General features: G+C 35.1%; 2 protein-coding genes across 5 annotated transcripts; one reads left to right on the forward strand and one right to left on the reverse strand.

Annotated features, from left to right (window-relative positions):
* Window positions 2,054–6,995, forward strand: LOC109820703 (probable ADP-ribosylation factor GTPase-activating protein AGD14). 4 transcript variants are annotated; one of them, XM_020386895.1, is made up of 13 exons: window positions 2,054–2,291; window positions 2,386–2,447; window positions 2,940–3,027; window positions 3,144–3,205; window positions 3,294–3,390; window positions 3,466–3,798; window positions 4,238–4,678; window positions 4,760–4,882; window positions 4,955–5,062; window positions 5,370–5,447; window positions 6,276–6,366; window positions 6,473–6,515; window positions 6,597–6,995. In XM_020386895.1, the coding sequence occupies exons 1-13, from the start codon at window positions 2,196–2,198 to the stop codon at window positions 6,643–6,645; spliced, it is 1,671 nt and encodes a 556-aa protein (XP_020242484.1). In that variant the 5' UTR covers window positions 2,054–2,195; the 3' UTR covers window positions 6,646–6,995. The 4 variants fall into 4 exon arrangements, with proteins under 4 accessions (XP_020242484.1, XP_020242485.1, XP_020242486.1 ...); XM_020386898.1 differs by having other exon boundaries at window positions 2,219–2,291; window positions 2,379–2,447; window positions 6,597–6,994; XM_020386896.1 differs by lacking the exon at window positions 4,955–5,062 and having other exon boundaries at window positions 4,760–4,888.
* Window positions 7,310–19,550, reverse strand: LOC109822391 (pre-mRNA-splicing factor SPF27 homolog). Its single transcript, XM_020388588.1, has 7 exons — window positions 19,437–19,550; window positions 10,266–10,441; window positions 9,454–9,537; window positions 8,973–9,042; window positions 8,743–8,876; window positions 8,604–8,661; window positions 7,310–7,655 (listed from the first exon to the last, which is right to left on the reverse strand). Exons 1-6 carry the CDS (start codon window positions 19,506–19,508, stop codon window positions 8,604–8,606), a joined length of 594 nt encoding a protein of 197 aa, XP_020244177.1. The 5' UTR covers window positions 19,509–19,550; the 3' UTR covers window positions 7,310–7,655.

Below are 19,662 nucleotides of genomic sequence, written 5' to 3' on the forward strand. Positions count from 1 at the left end.
CGTAATTAGCAAGGGTATATTATGGGGGAGAAATTGCACTAAAATGTGGTTGATTGAAAGCTAAACCCACTTATAAGGTAGTTTCTGCAATAAAAAAAGAACTTAAAAGATGGTTCTTATTGCTATTTTAAAGGTGGTTTTCATGAAAAAAAAAAACTACAACTAAAAACTGATATCTTGATCATTAAAATTAACTTCAAATCCATTAATCTAAGAACTAAAACTGACCAATGTATATTCGAATATTTTGAATACGGATACGAATATTTTTAGTTCCAAAAGTAATTTCTTTGCTTCAAATTAATTTCTCCTAAACCATATTAGGCTCAAATATCAAAATTATCAAGTAAACCCCGATTAATTTGGACCTTGAAAGGGTTTTGGTATCTAGTTCTAGAGATGGAAAACTAACTATTCAAGAGTTCACAAATCACAAATACTTCATGAGAATCTTAGTTAGAAGATTCCTACATTTAGAGAGAGCTTGAATTCGAGCCCCCACGCCACTAAGACTCAATCCTTTTAAGAAAAACCCAAGACGCAGTAGCGATGGGTAAATTTAGGGTGCTTTGTTTACTTTATGATATGGGAAAATTTGCAAAATAGACCATTTTTATGAAATATATAGCGAAATAGATCATTTTAAAAAATAATTAGCAAAATAGATATCTTTTAAAAAAAAAGATCGATTTTAAAAAACAAGGCTCAGAAAACATACGGGACTACTAGTCCAGTATGTTTTCTGAGTAGAAAATTTCACTAATCCGTGATTAAAACATACGAGACTACTACTTCCGTATGTTTTCTGAACGGTTTTGCAAAATAGACTTCTTTTTGGCTTGTTGGCCAAAAAGATGTCTATTTTGCTAATTATTTAGCAAAACGGTCTATTTTGCTAAATAATTAGCAAAAACGGTCTATTTTGCAATTTTTCCCTTATGATATTGGAGGGGATCAAATTGTCAAATGTAGGATTGCAAGGTGATCGAAATTAGATTTGAACCCTGTTGATTTTCTATGACCCGAACCCAAAGTTAGACCAATTGTGCGCCTAAAATGTCTCTAACGTAGACCCTTTTAACTCCAACGGGATAAGATCAAATCTAAATTTGCTAGTTTTAATCCTATCTGCGCGTTTTTTTTATTTGAGAAAAAAGGATTAATCCTAGAAAATTTAGATTCAATCCTTCGAAATCCCAACATATCTGCAAGATCACTACAAAATGTTAGTTAAAATAATTCAATATCGAATAATAAATATCACTTGTACTTAGGGGTGCACTCGGTCCGGATACGGCTCAGATATGATGCTTACCATATCCATATACGTTTACTCATCTTGGATACAGATATACCTCGGTAAGGAAAATTTATAACCATATCCGCTAAAATCGGACACGGTTACGAATTTACATGCAGATATATGAGCGTATATGCATGCGGATACAAAACGGATATGAGAAAACTAGATAGTAAGAAGAAAAACATAGTTCATGTGATACAAAAGAGTTCGTTAATATGTTCATTATAATTGAAAAGTTAAGATTAGACGTATTGTTCATCAAAATTAATCACAAATGCATAATCTAAAAATCGAAACTATCGTAAGAGTATGACTAATATGTAATCGGATGTTTCGGATACGGATACGGATATTTCACTACAAAACCATATCCGTAACCATATCCTATCGGTTATAGATTTGAATAACCATATCAGTATCCTAACGGATATGATTACGAATATTTCCTTGGATACGGATACGGATACGGTTTAGCACCCCTAGTTGTAATAGGTTCGAGTCCAGCCCGATCCACAAATATCCAAAGTGAATATTGATATCAACGTAGACCAGTATCGGGTTATCATAACCGACCCGATCGACTTTTTTTAATTTTCTAAGCATAATTTTCTTTTTGAAAAATACCAAAATATAAAAAATCAGTTAGTATTGTTGGGATCCATTATCTCGATGACAGAAACTAAAGCAATCTCATCCCACTATTAAAAACAAAATTAAACAAACTTAGTGTAAGCCTCCTTCGCAAAACTACCTCCAAAATTTTTTCTTCTCCCCTCATCACAAACAATATCCCTAAAAAAAACCAAACAAAAAAAAAACTCTCTTTTAAACCCTTGTTCATTGATTATGAAGCCTTAGAAAAATCCATATTCACATTTTTCTTTTGAGAAAAATGATGAGTAAGAAAGAGGAGGAAAGGAATGAGAAGATAATTAGGGGTCTTATAAAATTGCCTCCTAATAGTACTTGCATAAACTGCAATAGCCGGGTAATTTTATAATCATATTATTATTCTTTTGAATTTTATTGATATTTAATTTTATTTAATTTTGTTATTCTTTGATATTCTTCTAAGTTTACAGGGTCCTCAGTATGTATGCACAAATTTTTGGACCTTTGTTTGTGTTACTTGCAGTGGTATACAGTAAGTAGTATTTTCTTACCCCTATCAGTTCTTGTGAATTATACAGATCTTATATTTTACACAATATATATGAGTGATATATTTTTTAAATACATATTCTCATTATGGGTCTTTGGAAAATCCATAATAAAGGAATTCTCCAGTTTAGGATTTATAACCAGGTTGCCTAATATACAGGATAATGTATTACTCATATGCTCAACTCCCTGCATATTTGCTTAAATTATTTCATTTTATGTTATTAAAGCAAATATAATGTTTTTTGGTTCAAAATCTGAAGTGGGTCTAAAATCCGATATGCATATATGATAGATAATCTAGTGGAATCCTAGATGCATATATGATACAAAATCTGAAGTGGGTCTAAAATCCTATGTGCATATGTTGGAGTGTAAATAAAATTAACATATACATTTAGGAATATTTCTATGCTGTTGCCTATTTAGGGCGCTATTTTTGTTAATTTGAACTTTGTATTTTTTGTTATAACAGCCGTGAATTCACTCATCGTGTGAAATCAGTATCCATGGCTAAATTCACCACACAAGAAGTTCAGGCTCTTCAAAAGGGTGGTAACCAGGTGAATTTAAAAATAATAATAATTTGAAGATTTTTTATATAAATTTATCTGTTTTCTATTTGATGAATATAGTAACTTTACATTCTTAACTTCTCATAGTTGTTTACATTTCGTAGCGTGCCAGAGACATTTTCTTCAAATCCTGGGATATGCAAAGTATTAGATTTCCTAATAACAGGTAATGAAATGGATATAGTTAATTTAGGGCATTTTTTTTCAAAATTATAATGTTGATTAGATGTCTAATCTTACTTTTTTTTTGGCAGCAATGCTGATAAGATTAGAGAATTCATAAATGATGTCTATATACACAAGAAATATGCCAATGAAGGGTCTTCTGGCAAATTACCTAGCAACATGGAGGTAAGTTTAGCTAATACAACATTTTAATTTTAGCTTAGTGACATTTATATGTCGGAATGTTCTTTTTCTCAACAGAAGCTTAATATCAATGAAGAAAATGGAATCGAAGCTAGTTCTCATCATTCTTCTCAAAATCCACAACATCAGCATGAAGATAATCGAATCGGGAGAAGTCCAATTATTAAGCTTAGTGAAAGTCAAGTTTTGGATCAGGGGTTTTTTGACAGGATAATCTCTGGCGCTGTTGATTATGTTGCCAATGAAAATTCGAGTTCCAACTTTTCAGACCACTCAGTTACTAGTAATGGCGATCCATTGTCGCCATATTCACAAGACGTTGGAGATATCAGTCCTGAGTTAGTGAAAGAAAATGTTGAAAGGAATTCCAATGAGAGATTTTGTCACAAAGTTAGTGATATTCTTTTAAATTTCAACTTATGCTAGCACTTAAATACCTTATATTTTCCCCTACTTAGTACTTATATAACCTCAATTGTTTTAATAGCGTATGTTTTTATGGCACATTAATACCTTAATAATACCTTATGTTATGCAAATGTGAAAATATACCTTTGAATTTTTCTAAGTGGCATTCAGATGCTGACTTTAGCATGTGAGCATCGAATGGAAATACTCGGGGGATATTTTCACGTTTATAACAGTAGTTAATGAAGTGTCAATTTTAAAATTTTCAGGATATATAAGTGTTGCCAGAAGCAAGTGACGGTATATAAGTGCAAAATGGGGTAAACTATAAGGTGTTATTTAAGTGCTAATTAGCCTCTAAGCTTGTGGATCTTATGATTTTCTGTACTATGTATGAATGATCAACTCTTTCTTTAATCAGAGAACTGTCTCTTCAGGCGGATTTGAATCTAGTTCCAGAAGCTTGGAATCATTTAGATCAACTGCAGAGTCATTTCTATCGACTTCAGAATCATTTGTAACAGCTTCAGAATCATTTCGATCACATTCAGGATCGTTTTTAATGAATGATGACGTAGGAGATACAGATTTGAATGGAGCCCAGAAAACACCAGTGTCAACTTCTATGAATGCTAATGATGGGGACTTGTTTGGTGATATTTGCGATGATAAGCCTTCGGTCTCTGGAAATGACGAAGAATGGGCTACATTTGATGAACATGATCCTTTTGGATTTCTTATTGAAAGAAGTGAAAGACCTGAAACTAAAGATAAAGATAATTCTCAGTGGTTTTCATTTCCAAACTCTGTGTATTCTGATCCTTTTCTGTCAAGTAGTAATCAACTGGAAATTGATTTACAGGTAAAACTTCATCATTTGATGCCATGGCTAAAATTATTTCGTTAGTTGCCTTATTGTTCATAAAAAATTTGCATTTTGCAGTCGTGGCAGGCATTCAAAGACTCTTTTGAGAACAAACCCCAAAATGTATTTGAAAATCTTGACAGGAATAATCAACTACATATTCCAGTCAATGATTTACATAGTGGGCTTCAAATATCAGAGGTATTGGTATGTCCAGTGATCTCAGGGTGGTTCTTTTTTTTTTTTAGTTTAATAGTTTTGATCTTCTTGCAGAAACCTTTCGATAATGGATTTCAAAGATCATTATCTGTTGATAGCCTTAATCTTCCGTCAATTAATATCTCAAAAACATCATTTCCTCCATATATTCTACCTCCAATGGTTCGTAACTTTCTAAATCACTTTCTTATAAATATGATATCCAAATATTTTGCCCATTTCAGTGTATCACAGTCTACTGTGTATATTTTAAATTTTTTTGGCCTATTATCATGCATATTCAGTCACATGATAAAGAGTGGGAGATGAATGCATCATGCTCAAAATCAAGCTTCATTATCCACTCAGTTCGTGACAAATATTTTTAATGCAATATAACTCTCTCTGTCTCTCTACGCATAGTATATGTAAAAAAGAACATCAAGATCATACATAAACCTCATTAACTAAAATTTGTTTTACTTCACAGGAAAAGATGGTTCATCCAGGCAAATCAAGAAATCCATTTGATTTACCATATGATTTGGATCCGGAAGCCGACAATAAGGTATGACTCAATATCAGAATTTTCATAATTAAACGTCCAATAAAGAAAGTTATTTTAACTTGACAACAATCCTTATTTGGCTTATTAATTTGTAAGAGGGTGATACATGCAAAGGATTAGATCAGTTTACTATGTTTTTTTTGTACATCTGAGGCCATGGGTCCTAATATCAATCAACTTGATAACTTTGAAAATATAAAAGTCCAATACGAAGTGGTTGTTTTCAAATGAACTACGAAAAGAACTTACTGAAACTAATATTTCCTTGGATTAATTATTGTTGTATATACATGTTTGCTATTTCTCCAAACTTATATTGGCAGAATCTAGACAAAAGTGTTACAGGTTTTCATATTCAGAGAAACTTAATTAGACAGAAGAATGGCTATTGAAACGGGATTTATTCAGCATTTGAAGCAGGGTTATGTGGAAGTACATTGTCATATCATATTTTCAATTTCAAGTTGATAACTAGTTATGAAACTTAGGTAACTCTTCCTTTCAAGTGAACACAATATCTATGAGAAAAGGCACGGATGGCAATGATGATGAGCTGAATGTTTTCTTTGTACGGGAGCTTTTGCGAAACAACGAGAACTCTATGCTTCTGCTAAAAATGTTTGAGCATGTCTCTGCAGTTAAATAATAGCTTTCTGTCCAATTAAAAGTCAAGTGTTGTCATAAATATTTTCCCTGCATTATTGAACATTGCCCTTCATATGCAAACTACACCTCTCAGCGTACCAGCAATACAATATGCTGTTATATGAAGTCGTTACTTCTAAATAATTCCCAATTTATACCTAAACCTGACTGTTTTTTGTGCAGTTTTTCGATATGAGCTCTCTACAAACAACAATACCATTTCCAGGGGTGCCTACTCCTCAACAATGGTCACCTCAGAGTTCCAACATCCAAGGTAAGTGCTTTGTTTGCAATAACTGTTGCTTCATAATTCTTAGCACTTGTATCAAAATTTTGGCTTTGTGTTTACCTTATCACGTTGAACATTTTCAATTTTCCAGGTGTACCATACGTGGAAACTCAAGAACCTAGTTCTATGTTCTCGTAAGTTGCTTCCAGAAGCTTATTTGATTCATACTTGATTTATGCCTTCATCTCTTGAATGGTTTATTGTGATATTATCAGAAATGCACAAGGCACTAGCACATCTCGTCATGGGAATCCATTTGCTTAGACAGACATCGGCCAAGGCAACGTGATCGCTGCTATTGATACCATGGATGCTTGCAGGTTTTGATAGTGCACTGACAAAACCTGTTTCCTGGTACACGAGACACGCGAAGCTGTAGAAAAGTTTCAAAGCAAGACGATCGGGAGGCATGTATCATGATGAGACTTTGAATTGCGTTACTATAGTGACATTAATTTTTCCACTGTTTTGAGTAGTATGTTGTTGTTTACATCAACACCGTCGCATTGAACAACTGTATGAAGTTACAGATTCAGTTACAGATTCCCTCAGCGAATAGATCAAGCCTTCTTTTTTCTTGCCATTTTTAATGTGTGCCCTTTTAACCTGTTACCTACAAGTCAAAACGGCTCATGTAACCTAAAACACAAACTCTATAGCGCGCGAGAAGCGAACTTGTGTTGCATAGTCCAAGTAACTTTCTGTTCTACTCTCAAGCGCAAAGCAGAGGCAATGTGGGGAATGTGTTGCATTACCCAAGGCTAGTTTCCTAATTTATTAACAGTATATTTTATGTTCTGACGAGTTTGAGGCATGTTATGTACTACATTTGATATTTACATATCACCACAACGAGGGAGTGACTAAAGTTCGTTATTTTATTAAAACAAGGCCCTAAAACAAATGCATTTTATTTGAAATAAGATGGAGACCAAAAGTTGGTTAAATGATAATTGAAATGACAAAGCTTAATCAGTCTAAATTCACCCAACAATGCAATACTTCTGTGTATTCTCCATTACAAGTTGCTGTCAAAAATCCCTTTTTGGTAAAGAATTCATCAAGCTTATGCTTTCAATACTAGAAAATAACTGAAGACGCCCAGATCAAAAAGCCCAAACTACAATCGCACTGATTCATAAGAAAGGGATGAGGATGGCACAGCAATGACCCCTGTTTAAGGTTGAAGTCACAGCCAGCTTCGGACATCGCAGGGTAAAATTCCAAGCGCAAGCATGCGGAAAATCTATGATTTAGGAACCTCCTTATTTTACCTGCAGCAGCAAAAGCAACATCATTAAACCATAGGTAAACAACTAAAACATTTAGTGACTCGTTGGTTGCTTCAAAATTCACAAGGCCCTATCTTCCAATTCTCCATTCGCAGATTGAAATAGGCAAAACTGAAGCTCCACCCAGTGCACATTTATACTAATTATTTGCTATTCATAAATTTATGCAGTGCATAAAATTGAATGGTTATACATATAGGTTTGTGGACCCCACAAATTTGGGATGAACGCGTCACTACAGGTTTGCCAACAGTAATTCAAAAATAACATAACATCTAAGACCTCCAGCGTTTGTTATGTAAACTATTCATAGTATGAAGTTTAAAACACAAATTGTTAGGAAATAAGATATTAATGTCAGCAAGATCGATCTTGAGAGGAAGTTTGGAGGAAAAGGAAAAGAAACGGAGGAAGAGGAGGACAAAGAAGCACAAAATTCTAAGGTAAGCTAGAGCTGTTTCATTGGCCTGATGCAGAGTAAAACTTGCATAAAACTAGGAAAGTGGTTCTCTTTTGGTTCAAGAGGAAAATGAGAAAGGCAACAAAATCACAGAGGTCCTCCCTCTTGACCCTGTGTAAGTGAAAGAAAGTAGGGCAACCCAAGTTTCACCAGGCATAATTCAACCATGACAAGATCAGCCCATCCAACAAAAGGCTGTTTGAGCATCAAGAAGAATAAGATTACCTATGAGTTGCTAGGTAGTACTCACCACCAAATTGCAAGAATGATTTAATTACCTATTTCCTTTCTGTTTCTGTTTCTTAAAACACCCAATCCCCACCACTGCCACCCAATCCACCAATACATTATACAAATACGACAAAAGAAAAACACTGCTTTTGTGAACACTCAAAACTCAAAACGACAACAAAATACACCAACTGCCTAATAGCTAAAAAATTTAGCATAATTGGTGAAGAAAAGATTACCTAGTGCTCCACGATCATTGCTGAAGTATCATTCATATTAGCATCCAAATTAAGACCACTGGAAGGCATTTAAAAGTGTCAAGTAAGATGTAAAACTATGAAAGGAAACAAACCCGAGAAAAATTAGAGGAAATCATACCATTCTGCAGCTTCTAGTCTCAGTTGTTCTATACGATTCTGGATCTCAGCACACACGGTCTCTATCTCTATGTTTTTCTCACAAAGTTCCCTCCATTCAGTAGACAGAGCATTAAGTTGTACGCCTGTACTTTGCTGATAACACCTTCATATGAGAAAATATGGAACTTGCATGCACACAAATGATAATCCAAATGGCATTATTTAGGTTGAGATTTAAAAAAAAATCACCTGGTGATATTTCCTCTCACGGTTGACAGCTTCTATCCTTTCATTGTATTCTGACGCTGTAGCTTGCATCCTGGTGAGGAGAATATAAAAATGATTCACCAAATAAAACTCTCTAGTTTCTTCATGATGTGAGGTCTATTTTAGTCTAGTATGAACCTGATCATGAATGAAGAGATACAAAGTTCATGTGATTAAGGACAATCATATGCACCAAGTGTACAAACATCCATAATTCCTTTATTGGGCATCTAGAACTGTAAATCAACGTAGAACGAGACTGATATGTTGATTCAACACATATTAATGTAATTTTTAGAATTTCGGTTTTCAAAATTACAATGTTCAAACAATGGCAGCTGACATAACAGTCAGGGTATCGTGAATTTGCAATCAGCTTTCTGCCTTCTGGTTGAACTTACAAGAATGTTCAATGGAGAGAATCTCTATTCGGTAAAAAGCTGTAAATAAGAAATATGTTCACCTTGACAGCAACAATTCCATTTGTTTGTTATGGAGTTTCCATACATCAGCGCCATGTTTCAGCATCAGTTCAAGATTCTCCATTCTGACATAGCAGTTAGTTCAGTCAGAACACATGCATCAAAACATTGCATTTGCATCTCTTCTAACAGCTATAATCATGCAAAGCATAAAATTTATATAATATGCAGGATAAGGGTCAGACATGGTAACTGTCAGTCATCATGTCCACATTGACTGGTTCTACTGTGACGAGTTCAATTAGACAAGTGGTCATGTATAAGAAGCGAAAAAGACCATAATAGTTTGTGAACACTGGTATACGCGTGTATAACCAGCATCAAATGATTATGCACTTGTCCGCTAATAGAAAGAAAACTATTTGATGTGGTTGTCACTCACATACTTTTATGAACACACAAAAACAGGATAGCGAAGTTTGTTTTCTAACACTAGTATCACAAATTGTATTTCAAAAACTAGTCCATACTTAGTTGCAGGTGGATGACTATGCCATTCAGAAAATTAGATATAATAATCTTAGAACTGAGATATATACAAATAGTTTAAAAATGCTATGGGTCCATCTGGATAGCAAACAAAAGTTGTTTTTCTTGCATAGGTTTTTGATTGATGCATATTTAGCTGACTCTACCAGGATTCTTATCAATCTGAATGGCAAAATAAAACTGATAAAGCAGATGTGTGAGCTGTATTTCATAAAAATAATCTTTCATTATAGTAAAATTTCCACCAATGTAACAGTTTCACAAAGAAACTATGAAAGAGGGGATATCTACAAGAAGCGCACACCTTATAACTTGATGTTGTAGTAGGCTTTGAGCATTCTTAAGTGCCAGCCTCCAAGCAGTTACATCATTACGCTTGTTCATGGGAGGAGGTTCCAATCCATAGCGTGACATCTCCAGAGTTACAGGAGGTTTTCCAGCCCTCACACGTTCATACTCTCTTGCAAGCATAGGATGATCCTGAGAAAGGATTGTTGGATTAAATCTAAATTGTGAGTACATATATGATATTAGTGTGCAGTGCTATCCTTTAAAGTTGACCCGCGTAAAGTGATCAACCAGGTAAATTGGGTCAATGGGTATTGAATGTTTCATAGGCCAAATGTGTAGATACCAAATATTAATTTCTAATTTGATGATGGGCCAAATTAGAAATTGCAACTACTTAATGGGTCATGGTCCCTAATCTAATGGCACGTTCTCTATTTTCTTTTCACCTCATCTAGAGAGGAATTTTGGAGAGGCCATCCACACTAGAAGATCTCAACCCTTTCGGCAATTTTCTACAAATTAATTCATGGATCCAGGTACGCTTCCGCATCTATTGTTAATTTCCTCTTTGTATTAATCATGTGTATTAGATTATATTTTCTAGGGTTTATTGTTGTTTAATTAATTTCGAAAACCCTAGAATTATCTTGTGGTATTTACAACAAATGGTATCAGAGCACCATGATTAAAACAATTGAGGACTGAGACCGCAACAGGAAAGACGAAACCCTAGTGCATCCTCTGAAGGCGATGGCAATGTCCGCCGTTATTATGATTTGCTTTGTTTTTTTCCTTGCAAAAGCGTGGACTTTGGTATTTGTTCATGATCTGTTGCATGCATGAGCCTTTGATCTGGTCACTATTGGTCTCGTTGTCTTTGATGGGTTTTTTTGGATCCATGATCACTTGCAAAAAAAAAAAAAAAAAAATGCTTACCGGACCACGTGCCGATGTTCGCACGGCTCACCGCCAGCTGGAACCGACAGGCTCGGGGCGATCAACTCCAGGCGACAGCCGCTGCCACTAGGAAACCCTAGGGCCAAAGCCCTAGCATACACAGGTCCATGGGTCTGTGATCAGTTACACAAAAAAAGATTTGGCCCATAACCCACAAGCCCATGTGCGAAAAAAAGGCCCATGTTGGCTTGTGATCAGTAATAAAAAAACTTGTTAATATTAGGTGGGCATGTAATTATGTGGGCCTGTGATCAAATTATATTTGTGTGGGCCTGTGATCAAATTATATTTGGGCTGAATTGGGATTTGGGCCAGTCAATATTTAATTCAAATAGGGAAAATTTATTAGGGCCTGGGTCCTCTTTGGTCCGTCAAGTTTTAACAAAACCTTTTCTCTTATTTGGGTGTAATGGGCTACGGGCCTATGTTATTATTATTGCCCAAATAAAATTCAGAAATTTTCCTTTTAATTTGAATTTAATTTTTTGTTGATCAATTTTTATTCAAATAATATGACACTAAGGTATTAACTTTGTCTCTCAGTCCAAATGATTAATTAAAACAATATGTTGCTAAAATAACCTCTCTTATTTAGATTGTTCATGAGAGATATTAGATGTTTGTGTGTATGTCTTCATGTAAATATTTAATCGGCTCAAAAGAATGGTAATATTTATCTAGATTGCATACACACCTACGATGATAAACGTGTGACAATTATAAGGTTTACATGTGAATAATGAATCAATCCAAAGATGTTTTATTATTTGACATGCGTTATTGTCAGGGTTTGATCATTGCAACAATGTATAATTTGAAATTAATATTACTATCCAAAGACTTGATATTAATGTTATGCTAGATATCTTGAGATGAGATTTGTCATTATTTAAATTTTATTGATTACTGATTATAATTAATAATGTGAGATTTTTTTGTTTATTTTGTGATTCAGCTAATGCATCTACTTCTACAATTTCTGCTAACATCAACTCAATTCTCATACTCAATGGGACAAATTTCAATGTTTGGAAGGAGAACATTCTCATTGTTATTAGTTGCATGGATCTAGACCTTGCATTAAGGACTAAACAACCCTAACCTCTCACTGCAGATAACACTCCTGATGCAAAAAGAGAGTATGAGAGGTAGGAGCGTTCAAATTGCATGAGTCTAATGATCATCAAGCGCGGCATTCCGAAAGCCTTCAGGGGCACAGAATCCGAAGGGATTACTAAATCCAAAGATTTTCTTGTCAAAATTAAGAAATGTTTTGCTAAAAACGATAAGGTAGAAACAAACCGTTTTTAGCTCGCTTGATTTAGATGAAGTATTAGGGTAAAAAAATATCAGGGAGTACATCATAGAGATGTTTCATATTGCTTCGTAACTTAAGGCACTAAAACTCGATCTATGTGATGAGTTACTGGTGCATTTAGTTCTGTTGTCTCTTCCTGCACAATTTAATCAATTTAAGATCAGTTATAACTGCTAAAAAGAGAAATGGACTCTAAATGGGCTTATTCCATACTGTGTACAAGAAGACATGTTAAAACAAGATAAAATAAAAAGTACTCATTTGGCTAGTGCCTCTAAGGATAAGGGCTAAAAAAGAAAGACTGATAATGAAGCTGCTAAGGGTCCAGTTAAAAAAAACAACATAAGAATGATCAGGGTTGTTTCTTTTGTAACAAGGCTGGACACGTAAAGAAGGATTGTACCAATTATCATGTCTGACGTGTCAAGAAGTGTATGCTTCTTACTTTGGTTTGTTATGAAGTTAATTTAGCTTCAGTACCTAAAAACACTTGGTGATTAGACTTTGGTGCTACCACTCACATAAGTGTTTCTATGCAGGGTTGTCTGAGCTATCGAAAGCCAAGTGATGGTGAAAGATACATCTTTATGGGCAATGGACAATCGATAGACGTGAAAGCAATTGGACACTTTAGATTACTATTAGGAACTGATTTCTATTTAGATTTGAAAGATACTTTTATAGTACTGTCTTTTAGACGGAATTTGATTTCTGTTTTTGTATTGGACAAATCAAGTTATTATTGTTCATTTGGAAACAATCAGTTCGGTTTATCTTTAAATTCAAATATTGTGGGAACTGATTTCTTGAGTACTTATGACAACCTATATTTGATTGATACAATTGCTTGTTATAATGAAACATTGCATGTGGAATCACGTGGTACTAAGCGTAAATTAAATAAGAAAAATTCAGCGACATTATGGCATAAGTGTTTGGGTCATAACTCAAAAGGTAAAGTTAAGCGTCTGGTGTCTGATGACATTTTGGATCCCTTTGATTTTTCAGATTCTGATGTGTGTTGACTGTATCAAGGGAAAACAGACCAAAGTTAAAAGATTAAGTGCCAACGGATCTTCAGATGTCTTAGAATTGATACATACAGATATTTATGGATCATTCCCTACGGCATCTTAAAACGATCAATAATATTTTATATCATTCATAGACGATTACTTACGTTATGAGTACATATATCTCATTCATGAGAAATCTGAGTCTTTGAACATGTTCAAAGCTTTTAAAGCTGAATTTGAGAACCAACTCAACAAAAGGATTAAAACTGTTAGATCTGATCGTGATGGTGAGTACTACGACAGATATGATAGTTCAGGTGAACAATGTTTAGGATCATTTGCTAAATACCTAGAGGAATTGAGGAATGTGATACCGTCCTAGAGTACACCATGTTAGGGTCACCTAGCATGAATGATATAGCTGAAAGGCGAAACAAGACTCTTAAGAATATGATAAGGAGTATGATTGCTCATTTTACTTTACCAGAGTCACTCTAGGGAGAAGTATTAAAGACAACAATTTACATTATGCACGAAGTACTAACTAAAGCAGCTACAAAAACACCTTATGAGCTTTGGACAGGTCGAAAGCCTAGTTTAAAGCATTTTCATATTTGGGGATGTCCAGCTGAGGTAATGTCTTATAGACCAAATGAAAAGAAATTAGACTCCAAAACAATTAACAGCTACTTTATTGGTTACTCTGAACGATTTAGGAGCTATAAGTTTTATGATCCCATACTTAGGATCATTTTTGAGACGAGAACAGTAACATTCTTTGATAATGTTGAGTTTAGGAGGGAGAAATAAGGTTAGAGATATTATTTATGAGGAGGAATTAGCTTCAATCCCAATCTATACTGTCATTTTTGACAATATTCAGGTTCATATACCTGTTATTGATCAAGAAATGAATCCGGAACCTCAAGAAAACAATGTTGAACAATATCCTATTCCAGAAGAACAGACTCAACAACCTCAAGAACCAGTGTCATTAAGGAGATCCACGAGAGAAAGGAGAAATGCTATTCCGGATCAACAACCTCAAGAACCAGTGTCATTAAGGAGATCCACGAGAGAAAGGAGAAATGCTATTCCGGATGATTATATTGTATTTTGAACCAGTGTCATTAAGGAGATCCACGAGAGAAAGGAGAAATGCTATTCCGGATGATTATATTGTATTTTTCTAAGAACATGGGGAAAATAATAAAATGATGAAAGATGATCCAATCAACTTTTATCAGGCCATGAAAAGTTCTAACTCTCAAAAGTGAATTAATGTCATGAATGAAGAGTACAAATCTATGCAAGATAATAAGGTTTGTAAACTTGTTCCATTGCCAGAAGGTGCAAAATCAATTAGTTGTAAATAGATATTTAAAACCAAGCGGGATGCAAATGGTAATGTGGAGAGGTATGAGACATGTCTTGTAGCTAAAGACTATACTCAAAAGGAAGGTATTGATTATACAAATATTTTCTCTCTGATTTCATCGAAAGACTCCTTTAGAACAATCATGGTACTTGTTGCTCATTTTTATCTTGAGATACATCAGATGGATGTTAAGACTGCGTTTCTCAATAGGGACATTGATGAGACGATTTATATAATGCAAACAAAAAACTGTCAGGACACCTAAAGAATATGATTTGCAAATTTAAAAAAATTTATTTATGGACTCAAGCAAGCTCCTCGTCAATGATATCACAAGTTCCAACAAATAATTATCTCGTTTGGTTTTGAGATGAATATTGTTAATGACTGTGTTTATCACAAGTTCAGTAGGAGTGAGTATATTTTTCTGGTTCTGTATGTCAATGACATATTGCATGTCACTAATGATATAGGCATGTTGCATGAAACCAAGAGATTTCTATCAAAGAATTTTAAGATGAAAGATCTTGGGACGCCTCTTTTATATTAGGGATTCAGATACACCGAGATCGTTCTCAAAGTATATTTGGATTATCCAAAAGAGCTATATCGACTCAAAAGGGTTAGCATGCAAGATTGCAAATCAGGTGACACCCCTGTTGCTAAAGGAGACAAGTTCAGTCTCAATCAGTGCCCTAAAGGTAACCTTGAAATTTAAACAATGCAAAAGATTCTATATGCTTCAGCAGTAGGGAGTTTAATGTATGCTCAGTAGCTTAGGTGTATACGCGTACGGATATTGCGTATATTATTGGTATGTTAGACAGATATTTAAGCAACCTTAGTATGAACCATTGGATAGCAGCCAAGAGGGTTATGAGGTACCTACAGAGAACAAAAGATTATATGCTCAAATACAAGAAATCAAAACAATTAGAGGTCATTTGGTACTCTGATTCTGATTTTGTTGGATGCCAAAATAAAAGAAAGTCTATATCAGACTACATTTATAGATTAGCTGGAGGAGCTATATCCTGAAAAAGTATCAAACAGACACTTGTAGCTTCCTCTACTATGACAGCAGAGTTTGTAGCTTGCTATGAGGCATCTAATCATGGAATATGGCTGTGAAATTTTATCACTGGACTGTGTATTCTGGAAAATATTAAAAAACCACTTAAGTTATTTTGTGACAATAAATCAGCAGTGATGTATTCCAATAACAACAGGAGCTTGACTAAGTTAAAACACATTGACATTAAGTTCCTAGTTGTGAAAAAAATAATGCAGAGTGGATAGATATCCATAGAACATATTGGGACAAATTCCATGATAGCAGACCCGCTTACAAAAGGATTGCCGCCCAGGGTCTTTTATGAGCACACTGCTCATATGAGTGTTGTATTATTTGAGGATATCATGTTTTAGTGGGAGTTTGTATTTTTATTGCTTTATGTGTATTTTGAACATATTTATGTTTGGTTATTTTTCTGATCAGAATAAAGTATTCAGTGTATACACTCTGTCTATGTTACCCCGACACGTCATTCTAGGTCCCGTACCCGTGTCGGGTACGTTTTGGGTACGGATCCGCACCCATACGGCAAGGACACACCAAATTCACTCGCGATGGGGGAAAAAAGGCAACATGAAATTTTTGTGCAGAGGACGAATCGGGTGCTATTCGAGCCCAATAACCCAAGCCCACTGAAGCGATTCTGCCTTTAGGCCCTTTACCACCTTCGAGCTCGACGACGAAAACCCAACTCCTCGACGACGAAATCAGAGCTCGACGACGAAAACCCAACTCCTCGACGACAAAATCTGAGCTCGACGACGAAAAACCCAACTCCTCGACGACGAAAACCCAACTCCTCGACAACGAAATCTGAGCTCGACGACAAAAAACCAAACTCCTCGGGCGACGAAATCAGAGCTCGACGAAGATTAAAGGAGAAATGGGAGGAGGCGAAGAAGATTAGAGGCGGCAACGAAGATTAGAGGAGAAATGGGAGGAGGCGACGTAGACGGGAACCCTAGAGGGGGAGGTTACGGTTTTATAGGGAGTGTTTCGGTTTGAGTTTTTTTCATAACCCGTTTGCTTTTTAAGTGGGGAGGGGTTTGGGTTTGGGTTTGGGTTTATATATAGGGGGAGGGGTTTGGATTTGGGTTTTATATGGGGAGGGGCTTGAGTTTGGGTTTATATAAGTAATAATATTAGTTCTAAAATTTTAATTAAAGTAAAAATAGTTTTCTATTTCTTATGCAATGAATATAGTTTTAACTTGGAATATGCTAGTGAGTTGTAAGTTTTTGGGATATAGAACTAACTTTTAGATGTATATTTACAACTTTAAACAATATACTTGTAATATTTTGAGGGATGCTTGTCATATTTTTGGGTATATTTGCAAAATATATATATATATATAGTTGTGTCCCCGTACCCTACTTTTTACAAATTTGCTGTGTCACGTACCCGTACCCGTACCTAGGCAACATTGCACTCTGTTATATTATGTTTGGTATTGACCTCACTAAAGTTTAAGGTAGGACCAGTTAGAAATAGACATGTGCAGATCACATTGCATGTAATTTTCATGCTACACATCCATGATTGATCTATATCATTTGACTGTATTGGTATATGTGATCATTGATGGGTTTAGTCACGATAAATGTGACGAAGACCGCTTTGATCCTATATAGATACAATCAATTGGATTGTTTAAAAATACCCTTATTTGTGATAGTAATTTTTTAGCTCATAAGGTTGTACACACTTTAAGGAAACATATAGTGCCCAAGTGGGAGGTTGTTGGATTAAATCTAAATTGTGGGCACATATGTGATATTAGTGTACAGTTCTATCCTTTAAAGTTGACCCGCGTAAAGTGATCAATCAGGTAAATTGGGTCAATGGGTATTGAATGTGTCATGGGTCAAATGTGTAGATATCAGATATTAATTTCTAATTTGATGATGGGCCAAATTAGAAATTACAACAACTACTTAACGGGTTATGATCCCTAATCTAATGGCACGTTCTCTATTTTCTCTTCACCCTCATCTAGAGAGGAATTTTGGAGAGGTCATCCAGATTAGAAGATCTCAACCCTTTCGGCAATTTTCTACAAATTAATTCATGGATCCAGGTACACTTCCGCATCTATTGTTAATTTCCTCTTTGTATTAATCATGTGTATTAGATTATATTTTCTAGGGTTTATTGTTGTTTAATTAATTTCGAAAACCCTAGAATTATCTTGTGGTATTTACAACAAGGATTAGCACATAATTAATAAAGAGGCCTCTTTAATGATTATATCAGAACACCACCAAATTATATCCAATTGTATTATACATGATGAACATAATATAATCAGAAAACAAGAGATAAATAATTAAATTAGAGGTTAGAACAAGGTTTGAATATTAACCCCAGAATGTAAATGACAGTGGAGAAGCCCATATATTTCTCTCAGCAGTTACTTTGTGCAACCTATGGCACCTAATCTAGTTATCAACTTTACAGTAACTAGTACATGTAGATACCTAGAATTAAACCCAAAATGTTTTAAACCAGATCATGCTCGATCAGTATAACCCAACTAAGTGCAGATCATTTTTGCATTATAAGTGTTTCTGAACTGGACAACCGGATAGTCAGCCTTAAAGGTATCCATTCATAAATTTCACAGAGAAGGACTAATAATATGACATAACGAATAGTACTTGTAGATGGTGAATATCACATCTTGCTTCCTAACTATCTCAGTTGCTAACCTAATATTACGGCTGCGATGTTTCCCAGCAAATCATGGTCACAGCTCTAGCCTCAGGTGAAAAATGGCTGTTTCAAAGTTAAAACTGCCGTTCTTAGTTAAGTAGCAAAGTTTTTTTTTTCCATCCAGTTTCTAGAGATAAAGGCATTAAATTAGAGCTTGCAGTAGCTTCAAGCTAGAAGTCTGGCCAGGTCAACAAATGTGCGAGAAAAGATTCCGTATGATCAGAATAATTTAGTAGCCAGAATTTTCCATGGTTCTCAGGCCAAATCTATTACATTACGTTCGTTAAAATGGGTGCTTCTCTTTTTACATCTCACTCAGTAACAAATCTAGAGCATATTATGATCAACCATAGCAAATATCCTCCTACTACATTCAAAATTACAAAGAAAATACTGAATAAACAACCCTAGGGTACCATTTTTCCACAGAAAAAAGCAAATCCTAAACCCCAAAATAATTTCTGAAAACCCCTACTCCAAATATTTCCAGAAATCTAAACAAAAGAAAAACCTTAAACCCCAAAATCAAACTTCAAAGATTATGAATTACCACCCCAGATTCAGATAAACCCCAAATTTCAGAGACTTTCAGATATCTCTGAGTTAGATTTAGACCGCATTACTTATTTTGCACAGCTAAAACCAAAAGAAACCCTAATTCCCAAAATCAACTCCAGAGAACCCCTAAACCCTAAATATCAAACATCAAAGATTTCAAAATCTACCTCAAAATCAGATTTTGGGAGGGGTGGGAGGTCTTTAAGAAAGTCGGCGGGCTTCTTGATGCTCCGCCTCATCTCCTCCTCAACGAGGCGGTCGACCTCCGCCTTCACGTTCGGATGTCGATGTACGGCCAGCGCGTCGAGTTCACCTCGTCGCTCCCGGATCCGCCGATCCATCCCTCTCGGTTCGGGTCGCATCAGGACCTCTCCTCTTCCCGCCATTGCAAAA

Source organism: Asparagus officinalis, chromosome 8 (assembly GCF_001876935.1).
Source record: "Asparagus officinalis chromosome 8, Aspof.V1, whole genome shotgun sequence".
In the NCBI taxonomy this organism is placed as follows: domain Eukaryota; kingdom Viridiplantae; phylum Streptophyta; class Magnoliopsida; order Asparagales; family Asparagaceae; genus Asparagus; species Asparagus officinalis.

What these genes read in the sequence shown, in the direction of transcription:
- LOC109822391 (XM_020388588.1), bottom strand. Translation starts at nt 19,508, where the DNA reads ATGAGGCGGAGCATCAAGAAGCCCGCCGACTTTCTTAAAGACCTCCCA. An exon ending in ATGGAATTGTTGCTGTCAAG is followed by an intron (nt 9,043 to 9,453) that starts GTGAACATATTT and finishes TCTCCTCACCAG; the next exon opens with GATGCAAGCTACAGCGTCAG. An exon ending in GTGAGAGGAAATATCACCAG is followed by an intron (nt 8,877 to 8,972) that starts GTGATTTTTTTT and finishes AGGTGTTATCAG; the next exon opens with CAAAGTACAGGCGTACAACT.
- LOC109820703 (XM_020386895.1), top strand. Translation starts at nt 2,196, where the DNA reads ATGATGAGTAAGAAAGAGGAGGAAAGGAATGAGAAGATAATTAGGGGT. An exon ending in ATTAGATTTCCTAATAACAG is followed by an intron (nt 3,206 to 3,293) that starts GTAATGAAATGG and finishes TTTTTTTGGCAG; the next exon opens with CAATGCTGATAAGATTAGAG. An exon ending in GAACCTAGTTCTATGTTCTC is followed by an intron (nt 6,516 to 6,596) that starts GTAAGTTGCTTC and finishes TGATATTATCAG; the next exon opens with AAATGCACAAGGCACTAGCA.